The sequence below is a fragment of the Phoenix dactylifera genome, chromosome 4 (genome assembly GCF_051530095.1).
Source record: "Phoenix dactylifera cultivar Ajwa chromosome 4, Ajwa_hap1_PhDact_Kaust_v1.1, whole genome shotgun sequence".
NCBI lineage: Eukaryota > Viridiplantae > Streptophyta > Magnoliopsida > Arecales > Arecaceae > Phoenix > Phoenix dactylifera.
The window spans coordinates 9,973,580-9,989,915 of NC_143193.1; the positions used below are offsets into that span (position 1 = coordinate 9,973,580).

At 33.9% G+C, this 16,336-nt stretch overlaps 1 protein-coding gene across 3 annotated transcripts in view; it reads left to right on the top strand.

Annotated features, from left to right (window-relative positions):
• HCC1 (electron transport SCO1/SenC family protein) overlaps window positions 1–16,336 on the top strand; it is a 36,500-nt gene that overhangs the window by 14,268 nt on the left and 5,896 nt on the right. For all 3 annotated transcript variants that reach the window (XM_039133882.3, XM_039133880.3, XM_039133881.3), the window contains 4 exons: window positions 567–657; window positions 2,813–3,025; window positions 5,851–5,940; window positions 7,002–7,134. In XM_039133882.3, coding sequence (XP_038989810.2) covers window positions 567–657; window positions 2,813–3,025; window positions 5,851–5,940; window positions 7,002–7,134 — 527 coding nt within the window. The remainder of the gene's footprint in view (window positions 1–566; window positions 658–2,812; window positions 3,026–5,850; window positions 5,941–7,001; window positions 7,135–16,336) is intronic.

Consider the following 16,336-nt stretch of genomic DNA (forward strand, 5'->3'; position numbering starts at 1 on the left):
AAGAATTTGTTGAAATGGTAAAATAGGATCTTCGAAGCCATCGCTAAATAGATTAAGTCAACTCTCTTGTTATTTTTTAAATGCTCAGAAAACAAAAATCGAAGTATTTACTAAATTTTAATTTTATAAGCTTGTTAAATTGTGTGCAAATCATTTTATTAATAATTATTTAAGTGTATATTTTTCCTTTTAAAAGCCATGAATTTACTATATTAAAGTACATTACCTAGTTATGGTCTTGGCAATCCGAGATCTTGGGAGGGGCAAATTGGGGGCAACCTAACCTTTAGCATTTTTTGTCGCAAAGTGGCTGCCTAGGGCTTGAACCCATGCCATTACGCTTGTCAGCGGAAACCTTTTACCTTTGCACCAATGAACAGCCCCTATGCATTTACTTTATTAATCAATTAAATTTCATGACATGTTTTCTTTTGGTGTCTTTTAGACAATTCAAATATCTTATGTACCAATATAGTTTAAATTCAGAATTGAAGATCCAGCATTATTTTTCATGAAATTGAGTGCTTAAACTTCCGAAGTAATAATTTGATGTCTTGATCCTGCAGCCCGTCTCATGGTTGAGCCTTCTTTTGCTTATTATGACTGGTGGAGGACTAATAGTTTACTATGACAAGGAGAAGAAACGGCACATTGAAGGTAGATTACTATGGTGAGTAGGATTGTAGGAGTAGGAATCTTATCTTTGGGTGGAGATCAATTTATTGATTTCTTCTCAAAGTTAGGATTAATAGGATAAGGTGTAACAATTTTTCTTGGTAAATGCTGCTGTTGGTTCTTTATGTTTCCATGCATAAAAGTTTAGTTTCCAATTAGTTTTATTTTGCATCAAAAAGTTAATTAATAGAAAAGAAATTAATCATGTTAGTCTTTGCATTGTCAAATCAATGTGAGAGTTCAAATGTTATGTAGTCAATTCTCCTTTAGTTGTAAATTTAAAGTTTTAATTCTATGCCTTCTCCCTAGTTTGATATCCTGAATACCATCAAGATTTTTTGCTAGCTGTTGAGGTGATGACAGATGCATGGTAGGTATGATATCAATGTTACATCATTGAGAGTTACTGTTTTATATTTTTATTTCTCTTTTACTTTTAAATTGCGTGATCTTTGATACCATCCTAGCTTCTTACTAGTCTTTAGAGTAACTTATTGTGATGCATGCTTAATGTGTCCATGTGATATCTCCGGAATGGGTGGGAATGCACCAAGAAGAGCCTAGTAGAACTAGGGAAGTGGGAGGGTTCAAAATATCTCAGTCCTGAAATCCCTAATGTTCAGAATGCCAGAATCGATCTAAAGGTGATTTTTAGTACTCTAAAGATTTCGAGGTTGTTGGATTGACTGCCTCCCTGACTTCCTCCTACTTGTTGGATTGACTGCCTCCCCGACTTTCTAAGTAGGCATAATTTAGATGCAATTTCTTGGTTTTATCTATGCCTGCCAGACCTAGAGATTACTTGAAGCAGCTACAAAATAACAGTGTGTAATTTCTGGAGTTGCTCCCTTTTTTTGGTCCAAGTATATGAGCCCTGAAGATTCCACAACTGAGATGATTTACCTCTTAGTGTGCTACCATTTAGAAGCTGATGTCATGATGCAATAGGCAAATCCATCCTCTTTAGTTTGTTGTTTATGATGCGTACTCTACTTAGTATATCACATCATTTCCAGATATTTGGAGATCATTTCTTTTATTTGAGAACATACTCTTCCCATGAGGGCATAGCGCAAAATGTATACAGTAAATTTGGTATTTGATGTGCATGATGCAACATTCATAAATGCTAGAATAAAACCACGTAAAGATGAAAGACTATATTTTAAATTCATCCATAAAGAGATACCATAAAGTGGTAAATACGGGATCGACTAAGCATGTATTTTAAGTTGCACTCCATTGTTTGATGTTGCTTCTTTGAGGCATACCTCTACCTTATGCCTGAAGAAAATGCCCCAGAAGAATGCCTTGAGGCTTTTTTGTGAGGCTTTATCTTGTGATTAATATTATAATAATAGGTCTATGTGAGGCGCACACCTTGTAGGTTGTAGTAAAACCTTGATAGTTGCCACAACTAAATAAAAGTTTGCATGACTTCATCCATGGATTGTAAAACATGCTTTTCAGTTATTGATTTATGAACATTAGACAAGTAAATTATGTGGTCCATCCCAAATTCCTAGCCAAGTTCAAACATAATAGTGACACCCTTTACCTTGTCTGATTTCCCATTGTTTTTGTTATTTTTCTAACTCTTTTTTTTTCCTAAAAAAGGAATCAATAAGACTGATGCCTCATGCCTTGAGGTTTACGCCTCATCTTATTTAGTGTCCGAAGATATCAACTTTATTCCTCAACTTTTCAAAGTACAGGTATAGGTTAATATAGCAATTCCTTAGATCTCTTTTTCAGTCATTTGGATCGAGAGATTTGTACATAAGAGAAGAGAAAGGAGAGAATGTCAGTATCCCTCATTTGGTTAGGAGATAAAAGAAAATTGAGTCAGAATACCTCATTTTGAAGGTCAAATATAGAGGGAAGAGAAATGGAGAGGAGGCTTCTCTCTAACCCGCATTTGACTCTCTCCAAAAGCAGATAGATTCAAAGTGAAAAGAAACCACTTTCTCAGAGAAAGAAACCCACTTTCTCTTATATTCATTTCTCTCATTTTCAAAGTTCTTCCTTTCTCTTCTTCTCTTGCTTCCTTTTTCCTTCTCTCCGCCCTTTTTTATCAAAAAAAGTGTCAATTTTTCATATTTTGTTTATTTCTATTAGGTTCTTTTCGTGCTTGCAGAACTGAAGACTGGATCCAGTGTGGTGAAACAAGGGCCGTCTGTAGGAACTGCTGCTATTGGTGGTGCATTCAAGCTCGTGAACCATGATGGAAAATCAGTTACCGAAAAGGATTTTCTGGGGAAGTGGACGCTGATATATTTTGGATTCACGCACTGTCCTGATATATGCCCCGATGAACTCCAAAAACTGGCTGCTGCAGTCGATAAAATAAGTAAGTTGATGTCCTTTGATGCACACAAAATCCAAAATATTGGAATAAGATGATTGTGCCACCATAAAGCATGACGTGATATTGCCTACTCTAGGATAGTGATGATGAATATTTGTCCTTTCTTTGATTTCACATTTGATGAAAAACTGTGTTATGGTTAGCAGATAAACTTAGCTACATTTTCTTTCTATAGAAGTGTTTTAAACAAGCATAAGCAACTTTATATTTGCTTTAGTTGATAACAGTCCAAATTGAAGAATAGTTTGTGACATGCTTCTACAATTTTGGTATCTCCATGGTCTTCTCATCCCTTTTGCAAGGTGAACCTAAGGTCTGTTGCTTTGTCATAATTCAACATCTAGTCCTGGAAGTTTACAGTTTGGTACATTGAAATAATTATCATAGTAGAAAATATTGTGATAATCTGTAAATAGATGGCTGAGTTTGCTGTTGGTATCTTATTTGGCATCTTCATTTGGAAAATGGATCCTGCTGTCATCTTCATCAAGAGGGTTATTTTATCTTGAAGATAACTAGTTGCATGTTACCATATCTGCACTGCCTCAATTATATACCTCAGTTATTAATTGAGAAGTGTTGCATTTATTGTTTGCATTTGGTCCATACAAACTGTTCATTGCTTTCAAAATGAAAAAGGCCTTCAGTGTTGTTGTTGTTGCTGCTATTTTCTATACATATGCTACCAGTGGGACTGCTGATTTTCATGTTATATCAACAGGAAAAAGCTTGAAATGTTAGCGCTATGTGGAATTAAACTTTTTTTTTTGCATGCATACCTATGTACATGGATATATGCATATGCACCTAGGTATGTACATACATTTCACACTTTTATGAGTGTTACTAAAATCTAATATTTAATTTTACCAATAGATTGTTTATTCATATTTTAGAAAAGGGAAATACTTAATACATTCACTTTGCAAATCCCCCAAGTCTACACCCTTCCGCTTTCATATGGGCTCAGCCCTATCTGATTCTCACATGTCAATTTAGGGAGTTGACTTCAGTGTTCTGAAAAGTTGGTATATTGAATAATACTCTCTAAGATTTCTAATGCCAGATCTCATTTATCATTGCATCTTGGTGGTTAACATATCTTTGTTAAGTATTTGTAGAAGAAAGTTAAAAGCAAGTAAAAGGGTGTAGAGGAGGGAAAACGAATAACCGAAGAGGCATGCCAGGATTTAGTTCCATAACTAATAAGTAACTAAATGGGAGACATGGAAAAGGTTTAAAAAAGAGATGAATTAGGAGATCTTACCAAGATTGAGGATGATCAATCAAGATACATGAGACAGCGTGTAGTAGGAGACGGGGATTGTGAATCGGATATGTCGCTTGAGTCATTGATCAAGAAACTTATCAAGGATCTCAAATGCTTGATAATTTTGGAGCCCTGGACCTGCTCAGATGAGCCTCCAGGAGCGAAGGCAGGCCACTGAGGCCGCCCACAGAAGGGTTCTGGCCTACATGGCCGAACAAGACGGAATAACAGACAGCCAGCTGCAACAAGACCTGCATTTCCATGAGGTATGCTCACTGATTGAAGAGCTCGCGCTTTCTTCCCGACGAAGACATCTTTCAGCTCTCGGGCATACTTCATCGCATTAAACAATATTGAGAAAGAATATGGTGTGATTCACTGGTTCTACTACTTCTGAATAGTGTTTTGAGACCCAAATTGGTTTACTCGTTTGACATGTCATCCATCAACCATGGCGAGCCAGGTCAGGTTGGATCGGGTCCAAACCTTTATTTGGCTGAAAACCATCCAAACCATCTATCCCGGTGGTTCAACCATTCGAACCTTCCAGGCATTGGCTAATTTGAGCCAGTTGAATTAATAGAAAAAAATTGGAAAAAGGAAAATCTAATTGCTTCTTCTACCGTAAATCTTGATTTGATGATCTCTTGTCATCTCCTTTATTGAAGCACTGGATTGACAAGATCAACGATGATTGATGAGATTCAGTGGTGCCTCTCTTCCTCTTCTTCATCCTGATCTTCTTTTGTGCTTGGGTAGTGTGTCTGGAGGGGATCAAGGCTGTTCAATCGGAGGGCATTGTGGCAGTGGGAATGGTGCAGGGTCTAGGTAAAGTGAGCTGCTAGAGGGGGTTGAGTGCTGGTGCCAGGGAGGTGAGGCTGAAGGGGGTTAAGGTTATAGAGCCGAGAGGGGTTGAGGGCTCTACGCTTTAATTGAGGGGAGGTAAGATAGCAAGGAGGAGTTGAGGCAGAGGAAATGAAAGTGGTTTGAGTTCACAATGGATGAGAAGCTAGGTTCTGGTGGAGTCTTAGGTGGAGGGATCGATCTCTCAGATTTGGAAAATAGAGAAGTGAGGGCGGAGAATACATTTGAGAATAGAAGGGTAGACAAGAGTTGGGTTCAAGGGATAATTGAGGGCCAGTTGTCTAGTTGAATCATGGTTCAGCCATGGTCAAACTAGTGACCTGTGACCCGAACCTTTTTTCCGCAAAAGAAGGGTTTAGTCTTGGTTGCTGGTTTCAGAACATAGGTATTGAGAGTAAAATTTATGGAAACAAGATCATTGATGAGAGACAGAAAGTAATATTCAGTTTTGGGAGGATTAGATCAATAAGCCATGTCGGTTCTCTATATTTATGAAATTTGCTATTATAAGATATTATCTCTTGTTGATTGTTTTACAGAAATATGACAATTCTTGTTAGAATCATTTGTTAATTTTGTGCAATCTTTATAAATTTTGTTCCCATATGGATGCTCTTTTTTATCTTCCATATAGTGGATCTCTATTCTAATAATAGACTTTTGTTTCTTGTAGAAGGGAAGGCAGGGATAGATATTGTTCCTGTTTTTATTTCAGTGGATCCTGAGAGAGATACTGTTGAGCAAGTTCATGATTATGTCAAAGGTATGTTATCATTATTCTTTTGTTGGTAACAATGGCTGTGAGCAGAGTACTCATATTTTCTTTTTTTTATTCAGATAATGAAGTGTGATGTTCCAGGATTTCCTAGTATACCAGTTTTTGTACTCCAGTGATGCAATTGGAATCTAAGCATTAAGATGGCTGGATTTATTTTCAATTTTTAGGCTTTTCATTCCTATTTTTGTGGATTTTTATATTTTTTGAGATATTTTTTATGCGGTTCTGAGAGTTCACTTGTTAGTCAAACTGGAATCTGGTCAGTCCATATTCTTTTGGGATTTGGTCCGCTGTCATTAGTTCCTTATAACTTATTTAAGAGTCCTAGAAGTCAATGAAGATTCTGTTGTATATTCAACTATGAGAATGCTAAGTTGAGTAGGATTTGAGATTAGATGAATTTATTGAGAAGAGTAATACTAAGTTGTGGCTGTTTTATGCACATGAAAAGTTCTGCCACGTGGCTTGAGGGGAGTGGTGTAACTCTCAGAAATTGCTGCCATACATGGCGGTGGTGGTGGTTGAATGTGTAGTTACCAAGTCAGAATTAGAGGGCTTGAGAAATTTCTCATGTGCAAGTAATGAGCACCCTAAAGCATTTTCCTATTGAAAAGGTTTGTGGCTGGCTGGTTGGAGTTCTTGGAAATTGTATGCTGAGTTTATTTGAGAATGAAAATTGGCTGGAGGGCTTTTCTCTTCTCTTATTTTCTTCCTTTATTCCTTGTATTCTTCTTTTTTCAACCTTTCCCCCTCTTTCACCAATAATTTTCTGCATGCACGAGATACAATTTCTGCTATAACATAATAGATCATATCTGAATAAGGACTGAACTAATTTGCTGCTTACTAAGGCAGAGAAGCTGAAGGACAAGGATTTTGTCCAGATAAATTAGATCTGAACCAAATTAAGTATTGTTTCATTCTGTTGTATTCGACATCTATGAGACTGCACCATCATATTTCTCATGCATGTGATTAATGTAGTTTTAGTCTATATTAAGGCGTTGTTTCATCCAGATAAATGCCGTGTGTTTTTATTTGTGCAGAATTTCACCCAGGTTTAGTAGGCTTAACTGGTACACCAGATGAGATAAGACAAGTTGCTCGTGCTTATCGAGTTTATTATATGAAGACAGAGGAGGAGGGCTCTGATTACCTTGTTGACCACTCAATTGTTATGTGAGTATGGCCTATAAATTAGTTGACATGTATTTGTTCTTTGTGTTCAAGTTCCCTACATTTTTGGCTTGTATTTTTCTGGAATGCAATTGCTAGCTGTATAAATTTTGTATTTCTGTTGCTTAAGCATATAAGTTGGCATCTAGGGTAAGTAATAATGATTTTTGTGAGCATGATAATGTATTGTTTTTATCAGATGTACATTTGGCAACCCAGGCATTTCTTTAATGGTTTTTGTGATGATCATTTCTGCTTAAGTATGGTTATGCTAAATTTTTCTGAAGCAACAGAATACATATATACATATTATGTGGATTCTGATAGGAAGATTTCTTCTACATTCATAACTTTTTTTTTTGTCAATTGCTTATTTTGTAACCTGTAAATCCCTTGAATCTACAGCAATCTGTAAACGATAAATTCTGATTTTTAGTTATTTTTGTTCTTGAATAGACAAAAACGTCATAGGTAACATGAAGTTTTGTAACTGACTTTCTAAAACTTGTAATATAAGTTTTCGTCACATTCCATTCAATTTCAATACACAAATTATCTACCAGTTTCTTATCTCTCTCGGTCTCCCTCTCCTTTTCTCTTTTATGTGATGGAAGGGGCTTTTAAGCTCCAGGATCGGTGTCGTCCTAGGAACAAATGTCTTACCTATTAAAAAAAAAAAGGTTCCATGCAATCAAGAAATCAGTTACTATTGAGGATTTGCGTCGATGTAGGCAGGAGAGGAATTAGAAGTTTGAAGATCCCATGTTATCGATCTTCGCAATTTGGAAGAAATGAAAATTATGAGCCGAGATCCAAATATGCACTCTTAAGTTCGGCGCTAAATAGTTGACCCTAGGTTTTGGACGAAGGTTCACCGAACCTATACTGGAGGGGGTACCGGCCGGTGACCGGTTCGGCATGCTATGAGTCCGTATAGTGTTGTTTGAGACATATCGACACAGGGAGAGCCGGAGAGGGAGGGGGAGAGAGAGGAGATAGAGGAAAAGAGAGGAAGGGAGCTGAGGGAGATGGAGGGAGAGGTAGGTGGAGAGAGAGAGAGGGCTCGAAAACTTGACAGGGGGTTGCCTCTGTTGCATTTTAAAATAGGGGATGCCTTAATTTTGTTTTGTAAACTTCGAATTGAAATTAGAAAATGGTTTGCCAACTTCCGCAAACCATTTGCCAACTTTTTGTGAGCGAAGTTGGCAAACCATTTGCTTATTTTAATTCAAAATTTACCAAAAAAAATTGAAGGCATCTCTTGTTTTGAAATGAAACAAGGGCAACTCCTTGTTTTGATAGGGTGGAGAGGGAGGGAGAGGAAGAGGGAGGGGAGAGGGAGAGGCTGTTGTCGAGAGAGAGGGAGAGAGACTTAATAGGGGCCTGGGGGACCTCATTATCGTCGAGCGCTAAAGATGAGGGATTAGGGTTTTGAGGGGGGGAGGGGGTTGTCGAAGCCATGATCGAGGAGAAGGATTAGGTGTTGAATCACTATGGGGGAAGGGGAGGGGGTCGAATTGTTGCCCAAGGTGACAACCCAAGAGGGGGGGTGAATTGGGTTTTTCTAAATTTTTAGTGCTTTAAAAACATCCTTAGTTGAGTGCGGTGAATGCTTTCTTAAATTACTTCAATGAATTAAACTATAGCAAAGATGAAAGATAATGCAAGAATAATCACAAGTGAATCCACAACACAAACACCACGATGTATAGTGGTTCGGTGCACCCCAAGGCACCTACGTCCACTCCTCAAGCGTCCCCTTGGGAATTTTACTATAATCCCTCAGATTACAGTAGGATTGTTTTTCGGGCTCACAATCCAAAACCTTTACAATTTGATTTTCCGGGATCACCAATAACCTACGTTGGTTTTGCGGGCTCACCAACAACCTAACGTTGGTTTTACGGGCTTACCAACAACCTATACCGTTGGTTTTACGGGCTCACCAACAAACCTATACCGTTGGTTTTACGGGCTCACAACAAACCTATACCGTTGGTTTTACGGGCTCACCAACAAACCTATAATGTTGGTTTTACGGGCTTACCAACAAACCTTATAACAAGAATAAAGAACAAGGAACTAAAGCTCCTAAATGAGCAAATAAAATAATTATGAGCTACAAAGAAGAGTTTAGAATATAATTATCCCTTTAATAAGGCTCTTCTCTTCTTTGTCAAGATTGCTTCACTCTTCAAGGGTTGGTGGAGCTCTTAATGTCTCTTGGAATCTGCTCAACCACTTTCTTTTGGCTCTTTGAATGAAGCAATTGAATGAAGCTTGCCTTGCTAGGGTTTTCTCTTGAATGCACTTAATGTCTTTTCCAAAGCTTGCTTTCTTTGATGAATACTCCCTCTTAAATACTTCTCCAACCTCCAAATAGACATTCCTAACCGTTGGATTGAAGAAACTAGCCGTTTATAGCCGTTGGGAGTCCAAAAAGCACTTCTGCACAACTAGCCGTTATGCTTCTACCCGTGCTTGGGTCGATCCAAACTTTTTTGGGGTCGACCCAAACCACTGTTCATCAGACTTGGGTCAGCTCAAGCTTTTCTTGGGTCGGCCCTCAGAAAATACAGAACCTTGTATTTCAGCCTTCCTTCACTTGGGTCGACTCAACTCTTTTTGGATCGACTCAAGATTCAGTTGGGTCGACTTAAGTTACATTTGGGTCGACCCTCTCAGGGATTCCAGAGAACCAGTTTTTGAATGACACAGCCTTTGGGTCGACTCAAGTTCAGTTTGGGTCGACTCAAGGATAGGGTCGACTCAACTTTTACTTGGGTCGACCCAAGTACTGTTCATCCGTGCCATTTCTGCAGAAGTGTGCCAGATGATTCTTTGAAGTGCTGAGGTCGACTCCACCAATCTTGGGGTTGACTCTTTCCACTTTTTGCTGCAATTTAGAGTTAGATTCATCCATATAATTAATGAAATATACTCCAAGCAATTTTGAATATATATCATGGTAGTGCTACATACTCTTAACAATGAAAATTACTATCATCTCCTTGAGAGTACGTTTAACTTGAAACTTTGCCGAATTAGAATTTAGAATTCACTATCCCTTTTCTATCGCAAATTTTGTCTCATTATTAATCATGAAAATACATCTTGATCTCATTCTCCTAATGTATCATGAGTGTATCGAGGGTGTGCCATTTATCAATGATGTATCGAGTTAATTTGCATTTCTAATTTGATATGGCCTCAATGGTTGTGTTAATCATCAAAATAACATTATCATCCTCAATCTCCTCCTTTTTGATGATTACAAAACATTAAGTGTAAGCAAATTGGAATTCATATGAAAAGTTAGATTTAACATTCATAAAGTACTTTTGGTTCAAGAGTTTCAAAGTAGTCTTATTTCGAGTTTGTATAAATGAACCAAGAGCTCCCCCTATCCTATCCAAATGGATGCCAAATGAGTTTTAGCTTTGCTCCCCCTTACTCTTGTATTTCATTAAGACAAAATTTTCAAAAGTTTGTGTCAAAGCAAGAATTTCAAGTCATGTATCGAGGCAAGAAAAATCTCTATGATTATGTGCTAGAATTTAGATTTTCTTTTTGTCACATGTCTCCCCCTTAAGTATATAATATATACCTTTTATATTTTCTCCCCTATACTGTTTTTCTTATAGAATCTGCTTTTAGTTTCTCCCTTATATTTTCTCCCCCTTTTTGTTATCATCAAAAAGTGGATAGCATTGTAATGACAATCACAAAGATCATAACTCAAGAGAAACATTGTCTATGCCAAAAGCACTATGTTCTAGAGAAGAAATACAAACTACCACAAAGAGCAAATATAAGTCAAAATAAATACAAAGTTTGGAAGATACTTTAAGAACATACTTCATGATAATGCTTTAGAGGTAATCAGCTTTAACATAGTCAACATATTTCAATCTAAGCTGATTTATATTCAATTCAAAATATAAAGCATTATGAGCATATACTCAGATTTTTTTTTTTTTTGACAATATCAAAAAGATTGCAAAATAATGAAACATTAAGCACAAGGCAATATTTCATTCAATGTATGTCAAATTATTGCAAGCATACGAATCACGTAACTCAAGGCAATAATGTCAGGGCAAGATAATGAGTATAGATCAGAGCCAATTAGGGTAGTTTCAAAATTATGATGAGATCACATCAAATTTGATGATTTTAACATTCTTTTAAAGTTCTTTTACCTTTCTTTAAAAAAAATAAACCTGAAACAATTTCAGGGGTAATAGATATCATCAAAATCAAGAATGAAAAGTTTGGCTTTAAGAATGAGACATTTAGGATGTGAGCCAGAAGTGATCTCTAAATGTAGATTCCAAAGATATTTTTCAAATCAAGTGTAGATGGAATCTTTTTCAAGTTATTTCAAGGAGTATCAAGAATAATATTCAAAAAAAGCACGAATGAAAATCCAACACCTTTTTTTTAATATATTAAGTATATAGCAACGTGAGAGCAATCTAATTAATTTTCAGAGTATAGTATAAGAGCAGATAAAGATCAAAACTTATATACTCGAAAAACATAAGATTATGTTGAATCCTTAATTCTTAATGACTTCAAAGTTCTTTCATGATATAAAAGTATTGGGGCATAGATACCAAAATATGAATTTATGCAATGTAGGATACATAAAATTCAGGGCTTTGAAAGTTCTTTTAAAGTTCTCTTAAAGACTTTCTTTTACTCCTTTAAAGATCATAGCATCAAAATCAATTAAAATGAATTGGCTCAGGATTGAAATACTAAAGTGCAAGCCAATAAGAGCTCATTCGTAGATTCCAAAGTAAATTTCCAATACTAAGACAAATGGAATCCTTTTCACTTAGTTTTCAAAACAAGTGATTTACCAATTAAGTACAGATGAAAATCCAACTTTCAAAAGATATTCAATGAAGCACAAAGTCTAATACCAAAATATGCTTAAATTGATATCAGTTTGAAACCAATTTGACATTAAAAGCATGCTAAAAGTCCTTTGCCAAATTTACGTAGAGTAATCTTTAATGTGAATTTACACGATTAAGTTCTATATGATCTCTCCCTCTAAAATTTTCTTTCTCCTCCTTAATTAATTATCCCATTTGAGAGTTTAGAGTTTGAAGATAATTTTCAATAAAGAGAATGAGTATTTAAAGCTTCCCCTCAAAAGATGCATTTTCTTTCAAACTTTCTTTTCTTCTTTAATATCAAGAATGTAGAGTGATCCAGAATTTTTTTTAAAAAAAATTTATAGCAATCAATCTTTTTTTTTTTTAATCTTTCAAGAATAAATTATATTTTCTCTTAATTTTTTTGAATATGTATGAAAATATTAATCAGAAAATAATTCTTTTGAAGCTCAAATTTTTTTCAAAAGTAATTACATTTTCTTTTCTATAAGAATTATTGGAGTGAGTTGAAATATTTTAAGCCTTAGGATCATTAACTCTTTTCTTAAAAATAGCTTTTCTTTTTAATGATAGAAGCATTTAATTATGCAGGAGTGTATATTCAAAATATTAATTTCTTAGTTATAGTTTTTCAGCAATGTATATATGAAGCACGATAAATCTTTTTAATATCAAAATAACATCATATATTTAGAAACATTTGTTCGCAATCAAGATCATTGAAAAATACATCATTTAGACCAATTTTAATACACTTACAAGATAAAAAATGATATGTTTCAGATGCGTATCGGAGCAAACAACCAAGGTATCAAAATTAATTCTATTTTTCTTAAGCTGTAGTTTTTATCTAAGAATCATAGTAAATTATTCTCCAGCATGATGCAATCTTTGAAGCATATAATGAAAATTACAAAAATATGACAGTAGAAGTATTTTAAATTAAGTTTAAGCCTTCATTATAAAATCAGATTCTGAATTTCATAAAAATTTTCAAAGAAGCTTTCAAGATTATAATTTGAGATATGCATCTTCTACGTTGTAGCTTATCTTAAATTAATAAGATTGAAAACACATATTTCAAAAATATTAGAGCACATCCAGAATTTTTGTAATTCATATTGAATTTTGGTACAAATTGGAGGATATTATGTATTAATGTTAGACAAATTAGAATCAATATATTCTGCCTAATTTGCAAATTCGGATTATTCTTTTCTTTTATTTTTTAGATGATATTCATTAAAATAGAAGTATCCTTCTCTTCTCCTTTTGCAAATATATTCAACTTTCAGATTTCAAAAGTGATCATGAACGACAAATCTGAAATTTCTTTCAAAAATACGATTAGACGAGTGTAAGAGAAATTCAAAATATCATTGATGGGCATGGAATGCAAGTGAAAACAATTTTCATTAGGCTTTGGAACACAAGTTATTTCGAAGTCAAAAGTGAAGCAAAAGCTTGTGTGCAAAGTTAAAGCCTATTTCAAATTTATGAATATCATAAAAGAAAAAAGGAATTGCTATTGGTAGAAATGTGTTTCAAACAAGTTGTTCAAGCATAGAGCATTACAAGTTATATTTAAAGAAGATATTTGTTATCTAAATACATAATTCAAAACATCAAGTCACATGCAAAACATAATATGCATTAAGTTATAACATTATGTATTAAAGCATTAAGAACAATCATGTCAAGGATCAAAATCAATTCTTTTTAAGTAAAACTCCCTCTACTTAAATATAATTCTGCATTGATTTTATCCTTAAGATACATTTTCAAGTGATTGAAATTTTATTTGACTTTTCACAAACTCCTTATACACTTTCATTTATCTTGTCATTCATTCCCTCATTTTTATGAATTTCTTTCTTTAAGCAGTCAATGAACATTTTGATCTTCATTTCTGTTTAGTTTTACTTTTATATGCTCTATAGTGCCGGGTACTACCACTAGCCTTTCCATTGGCACCATCTCTATGATGAGCAATATAGAAAGGTCAAATCATTTTCTTTAACAACAAAATGTTCACTTCCAACTCTCCCTGTTTAAATATAGTTTATTATGGATTTTATTCCTTTCAAAAATAAGTTTCACAAATGTACTGAATATATTATGCTTGTTTTGTTTTTACTTAAGATTGGAGTATTACTTAGTTTTTTATTTTTCTTAAGCAATGTTCATTTTTTTTTTAATCTCTCTCTCTTTTTGTTATTTTCAAGTAATTTACATGAAAGAGCATAATAAAGAATTTATCTAATATGATGTATATAAATGTATATCATGCAAACAACATTTTCATTATGCTCAAGGATTCATAGCTTATCACAAGTTATTTTACATCAAAATTTAAAGCATAAACTTGTGTATTTCATGGTTATGCATCACATAGGCAAGAGTATATTTCAATTTAGGCAAACCATGAAACAAATTCCAAAAGCATAAGTTAGTCAAAATATATGTAGACATGATATCAAGAAATTAGTAATTAAAGACTTTAATCATGCCACAATATGACTTTGCTCAACTGATTTATAAGAGAGATATCTGAAATTACCGATTCATTCTGCATTCTTTAAGTCAAATACTTAATAGATTTCTCATGTATAAACTTTTGGCTGAAGAAAGTTCTCTTTCTTGTTTGCATATGAATGTTTATTGTACCTTACGTGGAGGTGTCCTTCAAGTTGAAATCTCTCATTTCTTGCTTATAGATCCTGTATCATTAGTAGAATCTTTTTCCTTTCTTGAAGGCAAGTCATTAGGTTGTCCAAGATACAAGAATATTCATATAACATATTTCATAACTAGACTTGACATAAGATATGACAATGATTGAATTTGAGTCACTCTACTCAATAGATTGCCTAAATATAAGCAAGCACAAGTCACTTGAACTAAAGAGATAATTTCATTAAATAAGATGGTTCAAGGATACCCATGTGAGGCAATAAGAAGATTTATCAAAGTCAAACCAATTTCTTGTTTTCAGAAGCAATTTAGCTTAGATTCTATTTGCTTAAGATAATTATCAATAAGATATACCAGTTAAGTTTTAATCAAATTATCTTAAACAGTTGTTTCTATTAAAATTCTGGTTATGATTCGGCTTTCAATACAAATAATCTTGTTTCAGGGAGATAGGCAATTTTCTTTTAGATTAATTAAGATTTTATATTTGACTTATGGGAGATGGTTCAAAGGAATTAATATTCATACTTTTAGAATATTTTTATGCTCAGATTAAACATGACGTGTTAACATTAATCAGTAGAATTTGAGACAATTTTATGTAAGAATATTAATCATTCAATCAAGGATACAATGATTATACTAAATGAAACACTTCAAAGATCAGATTTATTAATCTTAGATTTTAGAATAGTCTTGAGAATTACTTATAAAGAAAAAACAATCCGTTGTTATAAAACTTTTTAGTAGAATTTCCATTATGATCACGACACATTAATCATTTATGATTGAAACATATGATGCATACATGCGACTTATAGAGTAAATCATAATATATTTCAAATAATCACATAAGGAATGAGTGATATAATGATAAATTATACTCATACCTTCACAAATAATGAAATAAGATTTCATATAAGTATTATGCTCAATAAAGTTTTAGCATGAAATGAACATCAAACATTTATACTAGAGAGGGAATTTAGATTTTTAAAAAACTTAAAGAAGGTTATACATATTCATTCGTTGTTTTCTTATCATCATGCAGGCACTAGAAAATTTCATGCAAAAATCATTGAGATAAAATTTATCATACATTTAAGGCATTTTGTAAATATCCAACATCATAATTGAATTTACAAAAATTAAGCATATCAAGATAATTTAAATTACATTCATGAATGATGAAATAAAATTCATTTGTAAGTCACGTGTCATGGCACCCAATTAAGAGTTTTACATGAGTTTCAAGGGCTGCTTTGATACATCTACAAGATAATTTTAGTTCTTTAATTTAGGTACCCAAGCCTTTTTGAGTCCTTGCATGTTGGCAATAATTATTCCTTTTGGAACCCATATTTTCTTAATTACCATTTTGTCTATTAGTTTGCAGGTTTTAGGATTACAAGTAATATATTTCTGCATACTCTTGTTAAATTTAAACAACATAGATTTAGCAAAAACAGATAATGAATTTTCAGTTTTCTGTTTCTGTTTATTAGTTTCACCAGATTTGTGAAAAACTGTTTTAGGATGAATAGTGGAGGATTTAAGAATTATATTCTCGAAAGATTTTTGGGTGTACCAAGGTTGATATC